The 24,726-nt window shown below is 47.4% G+C and overlaps 1 protein-coding gene across 1 annotated transcript; it reads right to left on the reverse strand.

Annotated features, from left to right (window-relative positions):
• Window positions 1-1,581: 1,581 nt before the first annotated feature.
• On the reverse strand, window positions 1,582-24,726 carry LOC136487992 (uncharacterized). The gene is made up of 6 exons (XM_066485058.1): window positions 24,590-24,726; window positions 23,005-23,380; window positions 2,636-2,998; window positions 2,125-2,540; window positions 1,911-2,031; window positions 1,582-1,824 (listed from the first exon to the last, which is right to left on the reverse strand). The coding sequence occupies exons 1-6, from the start codon at window positions 24,724-24,726 to the stop codon at window positions 1,582-1,584; spliced, it is 1,656 nt and encodes a 551-aa protein (XP_066341155.1).

A 24,726-nucleotide genomic window follows, 5' to 3' on the forward strand; every position in this document is an offset into this window, starting at 1 on the left:
CGCTCCCGCCACTCCGCCCAACTTGCACTGCAGGTGGGGAGCAGAAAAACCCGCTCTTGCTCCATTTCGCTCCCTTGTCTCTCTCGTGCCCCTCCGTCGTGCTCTTCTCCACGTACCTCTCCGCCGGGCAGGTCCTCTTCATCACGAAGCTCGCCGAGATCCAGCCTGCGGCCATCGATTTTTCCGAGATCCATCCCACCACCGTCGACTTCGCCAAAATCTAGCACGACATCGTCGACCTTGCCAAGGCCGCCGGACTTGCGAAGCTCGAGGCCGCCGACCTTGCCTCCTCCTTGTGCTGCCACAAGTTGCCCTCCCTTGCCGGGACTAGGGATGGGAGCGGGAGCCGTCGAGGGAGCTCCACCAAACAACACCGGGAGTAGTGGAGAGCTGGAGGGAACTGAAGCAGTGGGGAGCGGCCATGGGAGCAGGCTGAGAGCGTTCCCAAAGGGGGCCTAAATTTATCTACTAAACTTTTAATACTTATGCAACATAAGATTGTTGACCATGCTTAGGGATGGAAAATGGGTCGGGTATGCTGCAGGTGGAGTAAACACACCCACAACAGCACTGGCAACATATTGTCAGACCTAGGGTTCAAATTTTTAGTGAAATTCCAGCCATAATTTGTGAATTTGGTTGTTTTCAAAGGCGACCAAAACTATGGATTTCAGATAGAAATACCGAATAGGATTTGTGTTAATCAAAATTCAGAAGTTAGCATCTATAATCTAGTGGAAAGCTTCCACCGCCTTGCAGGAGGTGTAAGGATCAAATCTCAAACAATTCTGTTTTTTTATTTGAGCACCATAAAATTAATTTATTTAATTTTCTTTGATCAAAATTGATTTAATTTCCTTTGAAATTTAGCACTGGTCACATCCTCCATTGCAACACCTCACAGTTGCAATTTGGTACATGCATCCTTGTCCATGGGTCGCTCATGAGTTTGGGGCACCCGTCAAGTGTGTTCATCTATATCGTCATGATTAATCAATAAGTAATAAAAATAAAAAAGACAAAAATTCCTGTATCTATATCGCACATCTAGTCATCTACCACATATCACTCATTTATATTTGAAATGGACTAAAATTTAAGACCTAAATGGCAAACATGCATGTCGTTACATCTAGACATGGATACTTGGTTACGTAGCATGCATGTTCCTTATATTTCGGGCCCCGATAGACACTCACGGGTGTGATCTAGCATCCGCACATAACCCTCATTCATTTCGGGTTCCGACTCGATGAGACTTGCGGGTGTGACTTGGCTTGCGTACCAGCACCTGCGGATTGAATTACCATACTTTACCATGTTTGGAGCATGGATCGATGGGCTAGTTTGTGTCGAATTTTTTGAAACATCTAGTAATCCCCTCCAAACTTATTTCACTCTGGTAACTCCTACTCTTCTGCTACTACTGCTAGAATAGAAGAATACAGATGCGGGAATCCATCCTGTTGTGACTTGTGAGTTGTTTTTTTGACTTGTGAGTTGTGACTACATTGCCATATCTTGCTAGGATGTTGTGGCTGTTCTCGGCTAGTGGCGCCGTGGGGGTCGTCGCCGGAGTGATCATGCCGGCGGAGGCCCTTCCAGCCTGAGGTAGTCGTACATGACCCCCAAGAAGGGCCCGAACGCCATCGTCTGCGTGATGCTGATGCTGTTCTCGCCTTGCCGCAGCAGGTAGCCCCTGATGGGGAACTCGAAGCTCCACTGCACGCCGCCGTGGATGCCGTGCCGCGTGATGGCGTTGCCGTTGCCGAACTCCGGCGTGCTGAACACGGCTTCCCTAGCCACTCTGCCGTTCACGCGCACCTTATTTCAAAGACGAGAGCACATTGTATCAGCAGATAGATATGCATGTTTGGCTGATTAGGTTACATGTAACATGCAGGTGTAACGTGAGTCTGGACATTTAAGCAGCTGCAAGAGCAACGCAGGGTGTAGGTGCCGTTTGCCACGACATGGTCGAGGTTGAAGCGTATCTGCCGTGTCGTTGGTGTACTGACGTTGCCATCCATCCTGCAAACAGAAAGATGCATGTTTGCATATATATAGATGCAGTTTTACCGTAAGGGTTGTTGTTCATATATAATAGGAGGATTAGTGGATTACCTTGTGACGTGTGCGAAGAACCAGTCCTTTGAGTAGTCGCTCTGACCAACCGTGAAAACGAGGTCATTTCCAGCAGGATGCAGCTCGGCGTACCTCTCCCACAGGCCGTACTGCCTGTACCCGTCTTTCCCCACGAAGAGCTTGCTGGCGTATCTGGGGTCGGCGTCGGGGACGAAGAACTCCGCCGCCGTCCGATCCGGGACGCCGATCTCCCACAGCGTCGGGCCCGACCTCGGGGGCACGAACACGAGGCTACCAAGGTCAACGGCGGCACCTGGCGTCACGGTCACCGTGGAGGTGTGCACGTAGTCTCCGAGGAACCGGGGAACCCACGCGTCGAGGCTGTAGGTTCCAGCCCGGACGCCGCCGATGCTGAACCGGCCGCTGGCCGTCGCCCTCGTCCAGAACTGGTAACCCTGCAGGTGTAGGCCAAAGCAAAAGCATCATAGCTTTCATCGATCAGAACGTCTGATATATGTGTGCAACAAACTTGCAGGCACGGTCACCGCACCTTGCACTGTGTCGCCCAGGAGCCAGGCTGCCCGCCGGGCGCGGCGAGCCCGACGAACGCCGTTGCAGCAGGCACGTCACCGCCCTTGCTCGCGAACGCGTCCCTGACCAGGAGAGTGCCGGTAACCGTGCCCCTGTCGCCCGCCTTGGCGAAGTCCGGCGACTCCGGGAAGCTGTACGGCCAGTTGCCGGCTTCCGCTCGCGCCTGCGCCTTGGCGTCGTCCCAGAGAGCTCGGCTGTCGCTGCCATTGTTGGGGCTGGAGTTGAGGTAGATGAACACCGGGCCCATCACCTTCTTCCAGTACTCGCCGTCGCCCAGGTTCAGCATTATGTCGATCCCAGTGTAATGCGTCCCTAGAAACACCTGACAATGCATATACTAACAATTATCAAAACATAGTATTGTACAAAAATACATAACCTTCTAAACTTTTTCTTAATTATTAGTGACCTAGAAAAACATAGTATTGCTTGCTGGAGCCAGTGTTGGATAGCGGCTACCGCTAGCTGCAGTGTGTTGGCTACTGGCCACCTTGGGGCTTATGGGAGTCACCAAGTGGGGGCCTAGGGCTGGGGGAGCCATTGATCTGAACGCTGATCGCATCCAGAGACATATCTTATATCTATGCGGTTAGGGGTGGTGGATAGGTGGTCACGGAGCATATTCAGATTCACATGGTGGGGCCGTGGCCCGTGGGTGCTGCTGCTGGACTGGGGCTGAGGAGGAGGTGAGCAAGGACAAAGCAAAAGCATCATAGCGGGATATGTTGAGCGGCGCCACCACGAAGATGAAACCTCCGCCTCCGTTAGGGTGCTGCGGGGTGGGGTCATCCTTGCAAGGCTAGTCCTTGCTGGGGGCTCACCCTAGGCTAGCAGGGCAGAGATCCGCCCCTGGTTGCTGTCATAGAGTATTGAATATTTATAATGGAAGAAATAAAGTATAGAATGTTGGGACCGAAATCACACGCACGGGTGAGCAGACTGCTCGCCGACGCTCTTGCACACACACTACGTCTGGAGTTAGAAGAGGAGAAAAAATAGAGCACACACACAGCAGAGGCATCAGCGTTGGCCGGAACTCAGCGGAGGAGAATGCAAAACTGAACTCTCTGTTTACTTAGTTGCAGTGAAAACAATATATACAACTCTACCATCTAGTCCATAGTACACTGACATGTCCGACTGCCATGTTGCTACAGTGACTAGAAGTGACAGCAGCAATGACTTTGGCATCTGCCCCTGCTGTGGACATAGTGTGGCAGGAGAGCCTTTCGGCGTCTGCTCCTGCCACATCTACAGTGCAGCAGTAGGGGAGCCCTTCCAGCGCCTGCCCCTGCCATACGTATAGAGGGAGAGCAGTAGATTATTTTACAATTTTTCTCCTAATCCTGCTGCTAACCCGAGAACCTACACCATGCCCATCATTTTCTTCAGCTCCGAGAACCGAAGACGGCCGAGCGGCTTGGTGAAGACGTCCGTTAGTTGCCGACCAGTTTCGACGAATTTGATGACGATATGCCCTCCATCGATACAGTCTCTAAGGAAGTGGAACTTGACGTCGATGTGCTTGCTCCGGTCGTAGAGAACCGGATTCTTCGCAAGGACGATGGCGGGCTGGTTGTCCACCATCAGCGCTGGTGGGTGAGCTTCCCGGCCGGTCAGCTCGCCCAGCAGCCGACGCAGCCACACAGCTTGGCACGTCGCTGTGGCCGCTGCCACATACTCCGCCTCGCACGTGGACAACACTACCACCTTCTGCTTCAACGACAGCCATGAGATTGGGGCCGACCCGAGGACGACGAGCACGCCGGAGGTGCTCCGCCGTCCGTCGATGTCCCCTGCCATGTCTGCATCGCTGAAGACAGTGAGCTGCAGCCCACTTCCACCGGTCTTGGGGAAGACGATCACCTGATCCACCGTCCCCTTGACGTAGCACAGCGGCCGCTTCACCGCGGCCTAGTGATCCTCTCGGAGATCCTCCATGAAGCGGCTGACGTAGCCCACGGCGAACGCAATGTCCGGCCTCGTGTGGACTAGGTAGCGCAGACCACCGACGATGCTCTGGTAGAGTGTTGCATCCACCTTCGCCGCGGTACAGGCATTCATTAGCTTCAGCTGCTCCTCCATCGGAGTTGCGCACGGCTTGCACTCAACAATGCGGCTCCGCTCCAATAGCTTCGAGGCGTACACGCTCTGACCGAGCGTGAGCACCTCCTTCCCCTGCTTCACCTTGATGCCGAGGTAGTAGGAGAGCGCGCCGAGATTGCTCATTCAAAAACGAGCCGCCATCTCGTACTTGAAGCTGTCGATGTCCTCCGCACGCGCGCCGGTGATGATCAAGTCGTCCACATACACGCCATCGCCGTGTGTAGAGCGCGTGATTGGATGCGCATCGCATGAACCCAAGCTCGCCCAGTGTAGCGTCAAGCTTGGCGTTCCATGCTCTCAGGGCCTGTCGCTGTCCATAGATCGCCTTGCGCAGTCGGAGCACCTTGTGCTACGCTCCCTTGATGGCGAAACCCGGAGCTTGCCTGACGTAGACCGTCTCTGTCAGCTCGCCATTGAGGAAGGCCGATTTGACGTCCAGGTGATGGACACGCTAGTCCTTTGCCATTGCTAGAGCCAGTAGCAGTCAAACGGACTCCATACGCGCTGCCGGTGCAAAGACTTCCACGAAGTCGATGCCCTTGCTCTAGACAAAGCCACGGGCGACAAGGCGCGCCTTGTGCTTGACAATGGCCCCGTGCTCGTCCCGCTTGACCTAGTACACCCACTTCAGGCCGATCAGACGGCATACTGGAGGTGGATCGATGAGCTCCCAAGTCTCGTTTTCCTCGATCGCCTTCATCTCCTCCAGCATCGCCCGTCGCCAGTTGGTGTCGTGCTCGGCCAGCGCAAACGTGGGTGGCTCTTGTACACCCACTTCAGGCCGATCGGACGAGAAGCAGCTCTGGGTCATTGAGCAGTCGACTCGCAAGGCATGAGGCCTCTATGCCGCCGACGATGTCGTCCAGCCTGCGGAACCGCACCTCCTCACCGTCGTGGAAGGCATCCATGAACTCGGTGATGTCACTTGGAGGTGAGGCGAACTCGATCGGTGTCGATGGAGTCCCCTGTTCTGCCGGAGTGGTCAGGACGACACCTGGAGTGCTTGGCACCCCGACTGCAGTGCTCGACACTAATCCTGGACCGCTCGTCACCACTCCTGGAGTGGTCAGCACCATTGTAGGAGTGCTCGGCACCAGCCTTGGAGTGGTCGGAACCACTGCAAGACTGCTTGGCTCCTCCATGGGAGCGCTCGGCACCTATCCTGGAGTGGTTGGCACCACTGCAGGACCGCTCGGCTCCACTCCTGGAGTGCTCGGCACCCCTCCCGGAGTGGTCGACACTGCCCCAGGAGTGCTCGGCTTTGCTGTTGGAGTGGTCGGCACCACCTCTCCAGCGTCTCCACCACTGTGGATGACCAAGTGCTTGACGACGAAGGTGCTGGTGAAGCCGCCAGCTTCCCCCGTGCCCAGGCTGTCCTAGTCCCAGGTTGCCTTCTCATCGAACACGACGTCGCACGAGACAACAACCTTGCCTCCACATGGGCCATAGAGCTTGTACACCTTGGTACCCTCCTCATAGCCTAGGAGCACCATCGGTGTGCTCCTATCCTCCAGCTTGGTGAGGACCGGCTTTGTCTTCATGACGTGGCCAATGCAACCGAATGTCCTAGGGAAGGACACGCTCGGCTTGCGCCCATACCAAGCTTCGAACGACGTCATGCCTGAAAGGTCCTAATGGCTAGAGGGGGGGTGAATAGCCTATTAAAATTTTTTACAACAACACTTAACAAACCGGTTAGACAATTATGAGGCGAAGTGAGTGTTGCGCTAACCTACTAAAAATGCAAGCCACCTACCACAATTCTAGTTTATGTAGTTTCTATCCACACAATAACTATGTCACTACACTAAGTTAGTGTGGTCTCAAAAGCTAACTAAAGAGCCACACTAACCAAACTAACAAGCTCTCATAACTAGCTACACTAAAGGGCTTGATAACTAGTTTGCGGTAATGTAAAGAGAGTGAGCAAGATGGTTATACCGCCGAGTCGAGGAGTGAACCAATCAATCACAAGAATGAATACCAATGAAGACCAATCACCTCGGAATCAAATGATGACACAATGATTTTTACCGAGATTCACTTGCTTGCCGGCAAGCTAGTCCTCGTTGTGGTGATTCACTCACTTGGAGGTTCACGCGCTAATTGGCATCACACGCCAAACCCTCAATAGGGTGCCCCCCAACCAACACAAGATGAGGATCACACAAGCCACGAGCAATTCACTAGAGTACCTTTTGGCTCTCCGCCGGGGAAAGGTCAAGAACTCCTCACAATCTCCACGATCGAAGCCGGAGACAATCACCAACCTCCACTCGACGATCCTCACTGCTCCAAGCCATCTAGGTGGCGGCAACCACTAAGAGTAACAAGCGAATCCCACAGTGAAACACGAACACCAAGTGCCTCTAGATGCAAACACTCAAGCAATACACTTGGATTCACTCCCAATCTCACAAAGATGTTGAATCTATGATGGAGATGAGTCGAAGGGCTTTGGCTAAGCTCACAAGGTTGCTATGTCAATGCAAATGGCCAAGAGTGAGCTTGAGCCAGCCATGGGGCTTAAATAGAGAGCCCCCATGAATAGAGCCGTTTGGCTCCTCACTGCACTGAACACGGGGCGACCGGACGTGCCAGTTAGATCGACCGGACGCTGGGACACGATGTGTGCCACGTGTCCCCTGCTTCAAATGCTGATCGCCCGATCTCAACAGTCATCAGTACGTTTAAGTTATGACCGAACGCGCTGCTGCAAAGCCGGACACAGGACCTCAGCGTCTGGTCGTTTCTAGTAAGCATCTAGAAGCAAAAAATCACGACCGGACGCGTCCGGTCATGCCCGACCGGACTCACCCAACGTCCGGTCACTCAATGTCTCCCCTGTGTGTTGCATGTGTCATCATACGTAATACTGACCGGACTCAGGCCCTGAGCGTCCGGTCATTTCTTGCGCCAGCGTCCGGTCATGAGACCAAAACTGCGCACTTACTGTTGCCACTGACCAGACACGCCGGTCCTACCAAGACCAGTGTCCGGTCACTTACAGTGACCACGTTCACTTGGGTTTAGCCACCGAACACATCCGTTATACTCTGTGAAACCCTATCTTTTCTATACGGGCGGACACTCCGCCGGTGAAGTTTCTTACCCTTGCTCAAATGTGCCAACCACCAAGTGTATCACCTTGTGCACATGTGTGTTAGCATATTTTCACAAATATTTTCAAGGGTGTTAGCACTCCACTAGATCCTAAATGCATATGCAATGAGTTAGAGCATCTAGTGGCACTTTGATAACCGCATTTCGATACGAGTTTTACCCCTCTTAATAGTACGGCTATCGAACCTAAATGTGATCACACTCACTAAGTGTCTTGATCACCGAAACAAAATGGCTCCTACCATTTATACCTTTGCCTTGAGCCTTTTGTTTTTCTCTTTCTTCTTTTTAAGTCCAAGCACTTGATCATCACCATGGCATCACCATCATCATGTCATGATCTTCATTTGCTTCATCACTTGGAATGTGCTACCTATCTCATGATCACTTGATAAACTAGGTTAGCACTTAGGGTTTCATCAATTCACCAAAACCAAACTAGAGCTTTCAATCTCCCCCTTTTTGGTAATTGATGACAACCCTTTCACAAAGATACGAATTGAAATTCAATTAAATCCATGTTGCTTGTCCAAGCATATTTACTATGTGTAAAAGGATATGGACAAGTTTCATTAACCCCAAATGGTAGCAATTGCTCCCCTTACATATGTGCTAAGAGTTTGGATTGTAGCTTGCACATATGCTTAGATAGGAAATATAGAAGACAATGTCTACCAAATGATGCTAAGGTATAAAAAATGGACCTTTGAAGCATGATACCAATCGGAGTGCACCAATATACCATCCTTAGCACCATAGTTAGCTTGATACCACTTGGAAATGAAATCACTAGATAACCTATCCATGCTAGTTTTTCATTTCATCATTCAAACCTACAACTAGCATATACCACACAAGCATGGATATTGAAATTTAAAACTTGTGCCATGCAAGCAAACATATGAAATGCACATTCAAATGCACCATACAAGTTCATGAGCTTGCTCCCCCTACTTGTGTGCTCAAAATTTTAATTGATCCCTTCCTTTGTCATATCTCTCCCCCTATGTCAAATTCTCCCCCCTTTGTTGTCTTTTCACTATCTTTGTACACTATTTCTCCCCCTTTGTCATCAATGACCACAAAGGTTTAAATTATAGATAGGTTAGAATTATCAATGTCAATCAATGGGGTGAGGATCATTTTCCCAAATTTGGTTCAATCTAGAATACTTGCTAAAGACATTTAACTCGGTTTGATCCAATGACAAGCTTCTTCACACCTCCAAATAAGGGTTATCTTGTACCATGTCGAGTTAAACACTTAGAGCTCATTTTCTAGATCAAACACTAGGTTTATAAGCCCACAAACATACCATATGCTACCACTAGATCAAATTAAGCATAGAAGCAATAGTGGTACCATACAATCATAAAATTCATTTGATTTTTATGAATGAGCCTATTAAATATGAAAGATATCTAGATGCACTAAACAAGTCCTTAGCAAGGATGTATGCCATGCCAATCAACTTTTACCTTGGATTGCTCGAAGGAGAGGCATGTCATATAGGTGGGGGGGGGTGCATCAACACATATTTGAGAAATCCAATATGTTCAACTCATTTCTTAGCTTGCAAAACCTTTTCTCATCCAATGGCTTGGTGAATATATCGGCAAGTTGATCTTCGGTGCCTACACTCTCAATGCAAATGTCCCCTTTTTGTTGGTGATCTCTTATGAAATGGTGGCGGACATCAATGTGCTTTGTTCTTGCATGTTGAACCGGATTATTGGTCAACTTGATTGCACTCTCATTGTCACATAGCAATGACACTTTCTTGAACTTGATTCCAAAATCACTCAAAGTGACATTCATCCAAAGTATTTGTGCACAACAACTATCGGTGGATATGTATTCGACTTCGGCGGTTGATAATGCAATACTATTTTGCTTCTTTGATGACCATGAAACAAGTGATCTTCCCAATAATTGACATGGTGCTCTTTCTTTCAACCTTGCATCCCGTATAATTTGAGTCAGAGTAACCAACTAGCTCAAACTTTGCTCCTTTGGGATACCACAAACCAATATTTTGTGTATGCTTCATGTACCTCAATATTCTCTTTATAGCCTTCAAATGACTTTCTCTTGGTGAGGCTTGAAATCTTGCACACATGCATACACTAAACATGACATCCGGCCTTGATGCGGTCACATAGAGTAGGCTTCCAATCATAGACCGATACAATCTTTGATCCACCATATTTCCACTTGCATCACTATCCAAGTTGCCATTTGTTCCCATTGGTGTGCTAATGGCTTTGCTATCACTCATGCCAAATTTCTTGATCATGTCCTTGATATACTTGCCTTGACTCACAAATGTACCATTCTTCAATTGCTTGATTTGAAGACCAAGGAAGTAACTTAACTCTCCAATCATGGACATCTCAAACTCATTAGCCATCATCTTTCCAAATTCTTCACAAAAATCTTGATTGGTTGATCCAAATGTGATGTCATCAACATAGATTTGCAATACAAATAAATCTTTTTCAATCTTCTTGATAAAAAGAGTGGTGTCAACATTGCCCATCATGAACCCTTTAGAGAGTAGGAAGTCCCTCAATCTCTCATACCATTCTCTAGGTGCTTGCTTCAAGCCATACAATGCCTTCTTCAACTTGTACACATGGTCGGGCTTCTTGTCATCTTCAAAACCGGGAGGTTGCTCAACATATACTTCTTCATTGATGTAACCATTGAGAAATGCACTCTTGACATCCATTTGATAGAGTTTGATGTTGTGGGCACAAGCATAGGCTAGCAAAATTCTAATTGCTTCTAATCTAGCAACCGGGGCATATGTTTTACCAAAGTCAAGACCTTCAACTTATGTATATCCTTATGCTACCAATCTTGCTTTGTTCTTTACTACTATCCCATCTTGATCTTGCTTGTTTCTAAAGACCCATTTGGTTCCAATCACATTGTGACCCTTTGGTCTCTCTACTAATTTTCATACTTGATTTCTTGTGAAGTTATTTAACTCTTTATGCATAGCATTCACCCAATCAACATCCTTCAATGCTTTATCTATCTTCTTTGGTTCAATGGATGACACAAATGAGAAATGCTCACAAAATAATGCCAATCTTAATCTTATTTGTACACCTCTAGAAATATCACCAATTATAGTGTCCAATGGATGATCCCTTGTAATATTTGTTGGTTGGAGCATTGGAATTTGATTGCTTGTATTTACTTGATCATTGGGTTGAGATGATGTACTAGCCACTTGATCTTATTCATTATCATGAGAGCCACTTGTACTAGCTTGATTTGTATCATCTTGCACATTTGAGTTAGAGAGCACTTGCACTTGATCATCTTCATCATCATGCACTTGCCTAGGCCTCAATTCACCAACATCCATGTTCTTCATGGCATTTGAAAGTTGAATGCCTCCAACATCTTCCAAGTTCTCATTCTCTTCTTGTGAACCCTTGGTTTCATCAAATTCAACATCATGAACTTCCTCAAGAGTACCACTTTCCAAATTCCAAACTCTATATGCTTTGCTAGTGGTTGAGTACCCAAGTAGGAATCCTTCATCACATTTCTTGTCAAACTTGCCCAATCTTGTGTCTTTCTTCAAGATATAGAATTTGCAACCAAAGACCCAAAAATATGCAATGTTGGGTTTTCTACCATTCAAGAGCTCATATGGCATCTTCTCTTTCAATGGGTGACAATAGAGGCGGTTGCTATAATAGCAAGCTGTATTGATAGCTTTGGCCCAAAAAGATTGACTCACGTTGTACTCACTAAGCATAGACCTTGGCATATCAATGAGTGTTCTATTCTTCCTCTCAACAAGGCCATTTGATTGTGGAGTATACTTGGCTGAGAATTGATGTCTAATTCTAAATTCATCACATAACTCATCAATTCTAGTGTTCTTAAACTCACTACCATTGTCACTTCTAACTCTCTTGATAGTTGTTTCAAACTCATTGTGAATGCCCTTGACAAATGATTTGAATGTTGCAAACACATCACTTTTGTCCACTAGAAAGAATACCCAAGTGTATCTAGTATAATCATCCACTATCACAAAGTTATATTTGTTTTCACCAATGCTAGTGTATTGAGTTGGCCCAAACAAATCCATGTGCAATACCTCAAATGCTTTACTAGTGCTCATCATGCTTTTCTTGGGATGGGTGTTTTCAACTTATTTTCCGGCTTGACAAGAGCTACAAAGCTTATCCTTCTCAAACACAACATCTTTCAAGCCTCTAACCAAGTCATGCTTAACCAATCTATTCAATTGTTTCATTCCAACATGACCAAGCCTTCTATGCCATAACCAACCCATGCTAGACTTAGTGAACAAATATGTAGATAATTGAGCTTCACTAGCATTGAAATCAACCAAGTATAGATTCTCATATCTAAAGCCCTTGAAGATCAAGTTAGTGCCATCTACACTTATGATCTCTACATCATCTACCCCAAATATGCATTTGAATCCAAGATCATACAATTGAGCCACGGATAGCAAATTGAAGTTCAAGCTCTCTACTAGCAACATATTGGAAATGCTCATGTTATTAGATATTGCAATCTTAACAAGCCCTTTGACCTTGCCTTTGCCATTGTCACCAAATGTAATACTATCATAACCATCATTGCCATTGGTGTTGATTGAGTTGAACATTCTTGCATCACCGGTCATGTGTTGAGTGCACCCACTATCAAAAACCCAATGCCTTCCTCCAGCTTTGTAATTGACCTACAAAAGAAGATCAATTCTTTTTAGGTACCCAAACTTGCTTGGGTCCTTGAAGGTTAGTGACCAAGCTCTTTGGCACCCAAATGGCTTTCTTCTTTGAGCCCATCCATGGTTTACTAATGAACTTAGCCTTTACACCATTTGCACCCTTGGTAAGCATATAGAAAGAATCAAGCTTAATGGAGGATACATTAGCATTTTTGCTCTTGTTCTTACACTCATGCTCTTTATGACCAAATTGCTTGCAACTAGTGCAAAACCGACCATTGTTCTTCACAAAACTAGTCTTGTGAGGAGCAAAGGTCGCCTTGCCTTTCTTGGGGGTATAGCCCAATCGCTCTTTATTGAGAGAAGCTCTTTGGCTACCCAAGCACATAAGCAAGCGGTCCTCACCACCATAGGCCTTAGCCAAGGCGTGAGTGAGCTTATTGACCTCCTTCTTGAGGTTCTCATTCTCAACCATTAGTGAGGCATCACAAGTGAAACCATCACTCCTAGATGAGGTGAAAGTAGAAGTACTACAAGAAGGGTTAGCGGGAGCAACAATGGTAGGCATAGATAGTGATTCATCAATTATATCACAAGTTAAGCCTACATTGCAAGTCTCTACATGCTTCTTTTTATTTTGCTCATCAAGCAAAGAGGAATGAGCCTTTTCAAGCTTTTTGTGAGCCTGGCTAAGCTTCTCATGGGCTTCCTCTAGCCTCTCATGAGATGCATTGAGCTCATCAAAGGCTTCTTTAAGGGCTTTTAGTTCCTTACGCAAGCTTTTGCATTCCCTTCTCTTAATGCCAAAGTGTTCTTTAGCATCTTCTAGCATGTTAAATAGTTCATCCTTAGTAGGTTCATCATCATCATCACTATCACTATCATTATCATTTTAATGCTCCTAATCACTTCCATCATCACAAATTTGTACCTTAGTGGCCTTAGCCATGAAGCATGATGGAGTGTCGAAGAGAGAAGGCTTCTCATTGATAGCAATGCTTACAAGTGTCTTCTTCTTGGTGGTCTTGTCATCATCACTATCATTATCATCACTTGAGGAAGCATCACTATCCCAAGTGACCACATATGAACCACTCTTCTTCTTCTTGAAGGTCATCTTGTCCTTCTCTTTCTTTTCCTTCTTGTCCTTCTTCTTGTTCTTCTTGTTATCATCTTTGTCACTATTGTATGGGCATTGAGCAACAAGATGATCTTTGCTTCCACAATTGAAGCACCTTCTTGACTCTTCCTTGTTCTTGGATGAAGACTTCTTTCTTCTAGCATGGTAGCCTTTCTTCATCATGAACTTGCCAAATCTCTTGACAAAGAGAGCCATCTTCTCATCATCATCATCATCCCATGAGCCATCATCTTCACTTGATGTTTCTTGCTTTGCCTTGCCCTTGAATGATGTGGCCTTGAATGCCACACTCTTCTTCTTCTCATCTTTTTTCTCCTTCTTTTCTTCCTTCTCATCATCATCTCTATATGTATCATCGGTCATTATATCTCCCAACACTTGGTTTGGTGTCTTGGTGTCCAAACCACTTCTCACTAGAATAGTGACCAATGTGCCAAATCTTGAAGGCAAACATCTCAAGAACTTGTGGGAGAAGTCCTTGTCCTTCACCTCTTCTCCAAGTGCTTTGAGATCATTGACAAGCACTTGAAGCCTATGAAACATCTTTGGCACACTCTCATCCTCCTTCATCTTGAAGCTTGCAAACTTCTCTTTGAGAATGTATGCCTTTACACTCTTCACGGCTTGAGTGCCCTCAAATGATTCTTCCAACTTCTTCCAAGCCTCATGAGCCATCTCAATATTCTTGATTTGCTCAAATGTTCTCTCATCAATTGCATCATGAATGGCACTTAGAGCAATGCCATTGTTTTGGAGAAGCACTTCTTCGGCCACGGTGGGATTCTCCAGATCATCAATCTCAATTTTGGTTTCTACCACCTTCCACACTCTTCTATTGATTGACTTAATATGTGTAGTCATCTTTGATTTCTAATATGGAAAATTTGTGCCATCAAATTAGGGTGGCTTCTTGGTGTTGTTGATTAAGCCATTTTTACACCGAAGGTTGTTAAGCCTCAAATCACGGTGACCTCGGCTCTGATACCACTTGAAAGGTCCTAATGGCTAGAGGGGGGGGTGAATAGCCTATTAAAAATTTCTACAACAACACTTAACAAACCGGTTAGACAATTATGAGGCGAAGCGAGTGTTGCGCTAGCCTACTAAAAATGCAAGCCACCTACCACAATTCTAGTTTATGTAGTTTCTATCCACACAATAACTATGTCACTACACTAAGTTAGTGTGGTCTCAAAAGCTAACTAAAAAGCCACACTAACTAAACTAACAAGCTCTCACAACTAGCTACACTAAAGAGCTTGATAACTAGTTTACGGTAATGTAAAGAGAGTGAGCAAGATGGTTATACCACCGAGTCAAGGAGTGAACCAATCAATCACAAGAATGAATACCAATGAAGACCAATCACCTCGGAATCAAATAATGACACAATGATTTTTACCGAGGTTCACTTGCTTGCCGGCAACTCCGCCTATGTTGTCTCAACATAGCAGGTCCCAAGCCCTGGTAAAGGAAGAGGGTTGTGATAGGCGTGGCAAGCCAACGTTAAATCTAGCCATTCTAATGGAGATGAAACCCGAAAGAAAATCGTTGGGGTGTAACCCTCTTAGCGACGTGCCATATCAGAACCCGGGTATGGTGTTAAATGAGCAAGGGCCAGGTCGTCACCCCCGTGACGCGCCATGTCATGATCTGGGCACGGTGTCAAGTGATCAAGGATCGGGTCGTCGCATCCTTAGTGGCGCGCTACATCGGCGCCCGGGTGTAGTGAAAAATAAGCAAGGGTCTTCACATCTGATTTGATGGGTGCGAAGGGTAAGGAAGCTAGTCGAACCAACTAGGATCCGTTTAGGCAGTTGGAATGTAGGGTCGCTTACAGGTAAGTTAAGAGAATTAGTTGATACCGCGACTAGGAGGCGTGTAAATATATTATGCGTTCAAGAGACTAAATGGAAGGGTCAGAAGGCGAAGGAGGTGGACAATATATGTTTCAAGCTTTGGTACACAGGGACAGCTACGAGTAGAAATGGAGTAGGAGTTTTGATTGATAAGAGCCTCAAGAATAGTGTGGCAGGAGTGAGAAGGCAAGGAGATAGGATTATCTTAGTCAAGATTGTCATTGGTGATATGGTCTTGAACGTAATTAGTGTGTATGCCCCCCAAGTAGGCCTCGACGAGAGTGCTAAGAGATAGTTCTAGGAAGACTTAGATGGCCTGATTAGAGCTGTACCCAGTAGTGAGAAGCTTTTTATAGGAGGAGATCTTAATGGGCATGTAGGTACTACAAGCGCAGGTTTCGAGGCAGTTCATGGAGGTTTTGGGTATGGTAGTAGGAATCAGGAGGGGAGGAAGTTCTGGACTTCGTGGTAGCTTTTGACCTAATGATAGCCAACACTTTCTTTAGAAAGAGAGAATCTCATCTAGTGACCTTCAGTAGCGGACAACACTCTAGCCAGATTGACTTTGTCCTCACAAGAAGAAAGGACAAACGAGCATGCTTGGGTTGCAAGGTGATACCAGGGGAGTGTGCTATTTCTCAACATAAGCTTTTGGTGGTAGACTTTCGTTTTCAGGTGCGTGCCCGTAGGAATAAACAAGCTAAGATTGAAAGAACAAAGTGCTGGAAACTGAAAGGGGAGACGTCAGAGGTATTCAGGGAGAGGGTTATCAAAGAGGGCTCTTGGAAGGAAGAAGAGGACATAAACAACATGTGGGAGAAGATGGCAACCAACATTCGGAAGGTGGGCTCAGAGGTGTGTGGAGTAACCAAAGGAAGTGGAGGCGAGGCTAAAGATACTTGGTGGTGGAACGAGGAAGTCCAAAGGGCTATTAAGGAGAAGAAAGACTGCTATAGACGCTTGTACCATGATAGGAGTGTGGACAACATAGAGAAGTACAAGGTGGCAAAGAAGACTGCAAAGCGAGTTGTAAGTGTGGCAAAGGGTAGAGCGTACGAGGATCTTTACCAACGTTTGAGTATGAAGGAAGGAGAGAAGGACATTTATAGGATGGCTAGGGTTCGTGAGAGAAAGACAAGGGACTTCAACCAAGTTAAGTGAATTAAGGATGAAAGAGAGCATCTCTTGGTGAAGGAGGATGAGATCTGACATCGATGGCAAGAGTATTTTGACAAATTATTCAATGGTGAGAATACGGACACAACCTTTTAGTTGGATGACTCTTTTGATGACACCAATAGGCGCTTTGTGCAGAGAATCCAAGAATCTGAAGTCAGAGAGGCGCTGAAAAGGATGAAAGGAGGTAAGGCAATGGGACCGGATGGTATCCCAATCGAGGTGTGGAGATGCCTCGGGGACATAGCTATAGTATGGCTAACCAAGCTGTTCAACCATATTTTTCGATCGAACAAGATGCCTGATGAGTGGAGGAGAAGTATATTGGTACCGATCTACAAGAATAAAGGGGATATCCAAAGTTGTACTAATTACCGAGGAATTAAGTTGATGATCCATACTGTGAAGCTATGGGAGAGAGTTATCGAGCATCGCTTGAGAGCAATAACGTGGGTCTCTATGAACCAATTTGATTTCATGCCCGGAAGGTCAACCATGGAAGCCATTTTCTTAATAAGACAAGTTATGGAGCGGTATAGGGAGAAGAAGAAGGACCTACACATGGTTTTTATTGACCTAGAGAAGGCTTATGATAAAATACCAAGGAATGTTATGTGGTGGGCTTTGGACAAACATAAAGTCCCAACGAAGTATGTCAGGCTCATTAAGGACATGTACAACAATGTTGTGACTAGAGTTCAAACAAGTGATGGAGACACGGATGACTTCCCGATTAGGATAGGACTACATCAAGGGTCAGCTTTGAGCCCTTATTTGTTTGTCTTAGTGATGGATGAGGTCACAAGGGACATACAAGGGGACATCCCTTGGTGTATGCTTTTCGTGGACGATGTAGTGCTAGTTGATGAAAGCCGAACAGGAGTGAATCAGAAACTGGAGTTATGGCGGGAGACTTTGGAGTCCAAAGGTTTTAGACTCAGTAGAACTAAAACTGAGTATATGAGATGTGACTTCGGCACTACTATTCAGGAGGAGGAAGATATTTGTTTGGAAGGTCAAGTAGTGCCTAGGAAGGATACCTTTCGATATTTAGGATCAATGCTACAGAGAGACAGGGATATTGATGAAGATGTTAGCCATAGAATCAAAGCAGGGTAGATGAAGTGGCGGCAATCATCTAGTGTCCTATGTGACAAAAGGGTACCACAGAAGCTAAAAGGCAAGTTTTATAGGACGGCGATTAGACCTGCTATGTTGTATGGTGCAGAATGTTGGCCTACGAAAAGACAATATGTTCAACAGATAAGTGTCGCGGAAATGCGTATGTTGCGTTGGATTTGCGGTCATACAAGAAGGGATCAAGTTCGGAACGATGATATACGTGATAGATTAGGGGTAGCACCAATTGAAGAAAAGCTTGTCCAACACCGGTTGAGATGGTTTGGACATGTCCAATAGAGATCTCTAGAGGCATCGGTGCGTAGTGGAATCCTAAGCCAGGATAGTAACGTGAAGAGAGGCAGAGGAAGACCGAAGTTGACTTGGGTAGAGGCAATAAAAGGAGATTTGAAAGGATGGAATATACCCAAAGACTTAGCCTTAGATAGGAGTGATTGGAAGATAGCTATTCACGTGCCTGAACCTTGATTGCTTCTATTGGGTTTTAACTCTAGCCTACCCCAACTTATTTGGGACTTAAAGGCTTTGTTGTTGTTGTTGTTGTTGTTGTGTTCACTTGCTTGCCGGCAAGCTAGTCCTCATTGTGGCGATTCACTCACTTAGAGGTTTACGCGCTAATTGGCATCACACGCCAAACCCTCAATAGGGTGCTGCCCAACCAACACAAGATGAGGATCACACAAGCCACGAGCAATTCACTAGATTACCTTTTGGCTCTCCACCGGGCAAAGGTCAAGAACCCCTCATAATCTCCACGATCAGAGCTGGAGACAATCACCAACCTCCGCTCAATGATCCTTGCTGCTCCAAGCCGTCTAGGTGGTGGCAACCACCAAGAGTAACAAGCGAATCCCGCAGCGAAACACGAACACCAAGTGCCTCTAGATGCAAACACTCAATCAATGCACTTGGATTCACTCCCAATCTCACAAAGATGTTGAATCTATGATGGAGATGAGTGGAAGGGCTTTGGCTAAGCTTACAAGGTTGCTATGTCAATGCAAATGGCCAAGAGTGAGCTTGAGCCGACCATGGGGCTTAAATATAGAGCCCCCACGAATAGAGCCGTTTGGCTCCTCACTGCACTGAACACGGGGCGACCGGACGTGCTGGTCAGATTGACCGGACGCTGGACCCCAGCGTTCGGTCACGCGATGTGTGCCACGTGTCCCCTGCTTCAAACGCTGATCGCCCGATCTCAACGGTCATCGGTATGTTTAAGTTGTGATCGGACGCGCTGCTGTGAAGTGACCGGACACAGGACCTCAGCGTCCGGTCGTTTCCAGTAAGCATCCAGAAGCAAAAAATCATGACCGGATGCGTCCGATCATACCTGACCGGACTCACCCAACGTCCGGTCACTCAACGTCTCCTTTGTGCGCTGCATATGTCATCATACGTCATACTGACCGGACTCAGGCCCTGAGCGTCCGGTCATTTCTTGCGCCATCATTCGGTCATGAGACCAAAGCCGCGCGCTTACTGCTGCCACTAACCGGACGCGCCGGTCCTACCGAGACCAGCGTCTGGTCACTTACAGTGACCACGTTCACTTGGGTTTAGCCACGGGACACGTCCGTTATACTCTGTGAAACCCTGTCTTTTTTGTATGGACGGACACTCCGCCGGTGAAGTTTCTTACCCTTGCTCAAATGTGCCAACTACCAAGTGTATCACCTTGTGCACATGTGTGTTAGCATATTTTCACAAACATTTTCAAGGGTGTTAGCACTCCACTAGATCCTAAATGCATATGCAATGAGTTAGAGCATCTAGTGGCACTTTGATAACCGCATTTCAATACGATTTTCACCCCTCTTAATAGTACGGCTATAGAACCTAAATGTGATCACACTCACTAAGTGTCTTGATCACCGAAACAAAAATGTCTCCTACCATTTATACCTTTGCCTTGAGCCTTTTTGTTTTTCTCTTTCTTCTTTTCAAGTCCAAGCACTTGATCATCACCATGGCATCACCATCATCATGTCATGATCTTCATTTGCTTCATCACTTGGAATGTGCTACCTATCTCATGATCACTTGATAAACTAGGTTAGCACTTAGGGTTTCATCAATTCACCAAAACCAAACTAGAGCTTTCAATGCCCTCCAGGGCCTTCGTGGGTGCGCGGTTTAGGATGAACACCGCCGTGGTCACCGCCTCACCCCAGAACCTTGCCGGCATGCTCTTTGCCTTCATCATGGATCGAGCCATGCCGACCACCGTCTAGTTCTGCCGCTCTACTATGCCATTCTGCTGCGGCGAGTATGACGTGGTGTGATGTCACCGTGATCTGTCCTTAGCACATGCAACTTCTTCCCGGACTCTGTTTCCTCCCATGCCTGGAACTTCTTGATCGCCTTTGCCGCCTTGTCCTTGCTCGTCAGGAGTTGCAGCCACATGTAGCGACTACAATCATCCATGAGTAGGAGGAAGTACCGCCAACCACCATTTGTGGCTGGCGTGATCGGCCCGCAGAGATCATCGTGGATGAGCTCGAGAGCATCCTCCATGCGATACTTGGCCGCCTTTGGGAATGGCAGCCTCCTCTGCTTCCCCACCAGGCAGCTATCACATAGCTCGCCTACGTGCTTGAGGTGGGGCAGCCCTCGGACCATCTTTTCCAGCTGACCGAGCATGTCGAAGCTGAGATGTCCGAACCATGCATGCCACAGCCATGGCTCCTCGGTGTGCCATTCCGCCAGGCACACCGGCTGCTCCACCTTCAAGTCCCGTAGGTACAATCGATTGCCTGAGCATTTTACCTTCTCGAGAAGACGCCGCTCCCGATCTCAAATCTTCAAGATCCCGCTCTCGATCAGTGCCTCACACCCACGCTCGTCCAGCTGCCCGATGATGACGATGCTTGAACACAGCTGCGGGATGTAGTACACATCCGTCAGCGCGCGGTGCTCACCATTTTGATAGCGAAAGATGATTGTGCCACGGCCTCGAATCTCCACCTTTGAGCCATCACCGAACTGCACTGACCCCGTTACACCGCCGTCGAGCTCGGAGAAAAATGCCTTGGAGCCAGTCATGTGGTTGCTGGCACTGGAGTCCAGGTACCACCTCTGCTCCACTTCGCCGGCCACTCATCTAAGATGGACTTGGGCGCGCGGCTCATCGAGGTCGATGGCCCTCTGCCAAGCAGTCCCCTGCTCGGCGGTCGCCACCTCCTCTGCTTTCCCCTTTGCCTGTACGTTGTGTAGCGCACAGAACGTCGCCATCAGGAGAGTTGGCTTGTCATCCTCCACCTTCATCAGGTGAGCTTCAGCCTTCTTCTCCTTCTCGTTTGGGCACTCCTTGGCCCAGTGGCTAGTCTTCCCACAGCGGCAGCAAGTGTCCCTGCCCAGGGGCTTGCCATCCTTCTTCTTCTATGGGGCCTTGCCACGGCGCTTCCTATCGCCACCGCAGCTGGAGGAGGCTTCCCCGGACTGCTTCTGCCTCTGCCGAGTAGTCCACTCCTCCTCGGTCATTTGTAGCTTGCTGCCGATAGATGTTGTAGTCGCCCCTATGCGGTCGTCCACTGCCCGCAGATGTCCTATCATATCCACAATCGAGAGGGTCAACAGGTCCAGCATCATCTCAATGGAGAGAGCGATCTGGGTGTACTTGGGCGGCACGACACGTAGGTACTTGGAGACTGCCTCCTCATTGTTGATGACGACACCATGCGCCGCCAGCTGACTGATGAGGGACTACAGCTTGAGGGCGAAGTCCTCCATCGCCTCCCCGTCGTAGAACGTCAGTTCGTCGTACTCCTGCCGTAGTTGCTGCGCCTTCGCCTTCTTTGCGTGGTCGAACCTGACCCGCATGGCCATGAGGGCGTCCCAAGCTTCCTTGGCGGAGTCTTTCGACCCCAACGGATCCCGGTACTCTAGAGGCACGACGGCTAGGATTGCCTCCAGCGCCGAGCAGTCCTCCTCTTCATCTTCGGTGCCCTGGTCAACCGCCTTCTAAGCTTGACCTTCATGATCACCGACCACTCGCCGTAGTTGGTGCGAGTGAGGACAGGCTAGTTGGCTCCGCCAACATCCTGCACGGCCCTTTGAATGATCACCTCACGACGCACCGGCGACCGGGACTGCCGTAGCGACTTCTCGTCACCGCCCTGACTGCCGTCGCCCTCCATTGTCGTAGGCGGACACCCAACCTCGCTCTGATACCACTTGTTGGGCCCGAAATCACACGCACGGGTGAGCAGACTGCTCACCAGTGTTCTCGCACACACACTACGGCTGGAGGTAGAAGAGGGAGGGAGAACAGAGCACACAAACAGCAGAGGCACCAGCGTTGGCCGGAACTCAGCGGAGGACAATGCAAAACTGAACTATCTGTTTACTGAGTTGCAGTGAAAACAATATATACAACTCTACCATCTAGTCCTAGTATACAGACATGTTCGGCTGCCATGTTGCTCCAGTGACTAGAAGTGACAGCAGGGCTGACTTTGGCACCTGCTCCTGCTGTGGCTACAGTGTGGCAGGAGAGCCTTTCGGCGCCTGCTCCTGCCACGGCTACAGTGCAGCAGCAGGGGAGCCCTTTCGACGCCTGCCCCTGCCGTGCGTACATAGGAAGATCATCAAATTATTTTACATAGAAAACCTTTTCACAACATCATTTTTCACCGCCGAAATTTTTGAAACTGACGGTGAAAAGTTTACATGGGACCCACAACTATCTCAGCCTTATATTGTTTTTCTCCTAGCCTCTCATCTCGTCCCACCATACCCCTCCCCCTTTTCTTTCATTGTCCTCCCCCACACCGTCCTCCCTTTCCTTCCATGTGCCCCCTGCCTTCCTCCCGATGTGCCCCCCGGCCCTCACCCCTGGCCGGCTGTGGCCGATGCAGGTGCAGGCAGTGGCCGAGGGCCCGTGTATTTTATATTAAATGTTTTTATTCAATTTTCACCACTGGTTTCATACTGATGGTGATTAAGTTCCTTAGCATCGTCTACATTTACTGCCGAAGCGCGAAAACGACAGTGAAAGTGGGTCAGGAACCGATAGTGATGAGTATTCTAGTAAGAAGAAGAAATTTTCTTACGGCCATGGAGACGGGTCCAACGTGGGAGGTGAGCTCCTGCTTCATGGGGCCGCCGCTCTTGAACTCGTTGCTGGGTGTGATGACCCAGAAGCCCATGGCCGGGTTGGTGCGGGTGCGGGTGCGGCTGCGGCTGCGGCTGCCTCTGATCCAGCCTTGGACGGCGTTGTCCTTGTTGTCCAGAGAGTACTCGTACTTGTCGTCCACCTCCCTCTTGAACTGTGGCTCCATGGGGTCGACCAGCAGGACGGCCTCCTTGTAGGCCAGTGGAGAGCAACGTGGCGCAACTCTGTCTGCTGCGCTGGGCATGTACCTCTGTATATCGTCTGAGATCGCCATGTAGTTGAACACCTCTCTCTCTCTCTCTCTCTCTCTCTCTCTACAAAATAACTTATTCTATAGCCACTTTGAATTACGATAATTACTATGTTAATTTATAAGATTATAGTAACTTCTTACTAAGTGGTTTACTATAATGTTACGGTAAATATCTCATGTGTTATAGTAACCCAACTATCGTAAATATGTATTGACATTATCGTAAATTAGTATATAAAATTATCGTAAATGGAGGTGGCTACAGAATAACTTATTTTGTAGCTAGCTACTGAATATACTCTCCCTATATATATAACTACTACCCTATAGTTGGCTACAAAATAACTTATTCTATAGTAGCCACTTTGAGTTACGATAATTACTATGTTAATTTACGAAATTATAGTAACTCCTTACTAAGTGGTTTACTATAACATTGTGGTAAATATCCCCATGTGTTATAGTAACACAACTATCGTAAATATGTATTGATATTATCGTAAATTAGTATATAAAATTATCGTAAATGGAGGTGGCTACAAAATAACTTATTTTGCAGCCGGCTACTGAATAGCCTCTCCTATATATATATATATATATAACTTATTCTGTAGCCACTTTGAGTTCGATAATTACTATGTTAATTTAGGAGATTATAGTAACTCCATATTAAGTGGTTTACTGTAACGTTGTGGTAAATATCTCCATGTGTTATAGTAACCCAACTATCATAAATATGTATTGACATTATCGTAAATTAGTATATAAAATTATCGTAAATGGAGGTGCCTACGGAATAACTTATTTTGTAGCTGGTTACTGAATATACTCTCCCTATATATATATATATATATATATATATATATATATATATATATATATATATATACTTTTCTATGGCTGGCCACAGAATACCCAATTCTGTGTCCGGACCCAACAGCGCACCACCGACGCCCGCACCCACCGCACCGGCTTTTAGATCCGCTCAGATTAGCCGGTTATTGTTTATCCTCACCGGCTCTTTCATCGGCTCCCAATCCAGCCGGATCCCACCCTCCTATTGCCGTAGCTCCGCCTTCGCCGCAAAAATCGTCGCCTCCGATGCTACATCCCGCCTCCCCTATCCCCTGATTGCCGCAGCTACCGTGTACGCCGCCAAAATCACTGCCCCCCGACGCTATGCCCGTCCTCGAATCCTTTCCATTGAAAAGAAGAGCTGAACCAAGATCCCCAAAATTACGTCTGGGTTGTCCCGCATAGAACCAGCTACAAAAACACCTCGCTGGACCCAATCGAGTTACAAGCAGCCGGCGCAAGCGTACTGTGCAGTGCAGCGGCGACCCAACCATCTCCATCCAGATTGCCAAGGTACTCTCCAGTGCTGAGCCAATCCTTGAGGTCTTTCAT

Source organism: Miscanthus floridulus, chromosome 10, assembly GCF_019320115.1.
Source record: "Miscanthus floridulus cultivar M001 chromosome 10, ASM1932011v1, whole genome shotgun sequence".
Classification (NCBI taxonomy): Eukaryota; Viridiplantae; Streptophyta; class Magnoliopsida; order Poales; family Poaceae; genus Miscanthus; species Miscanthus floridulus.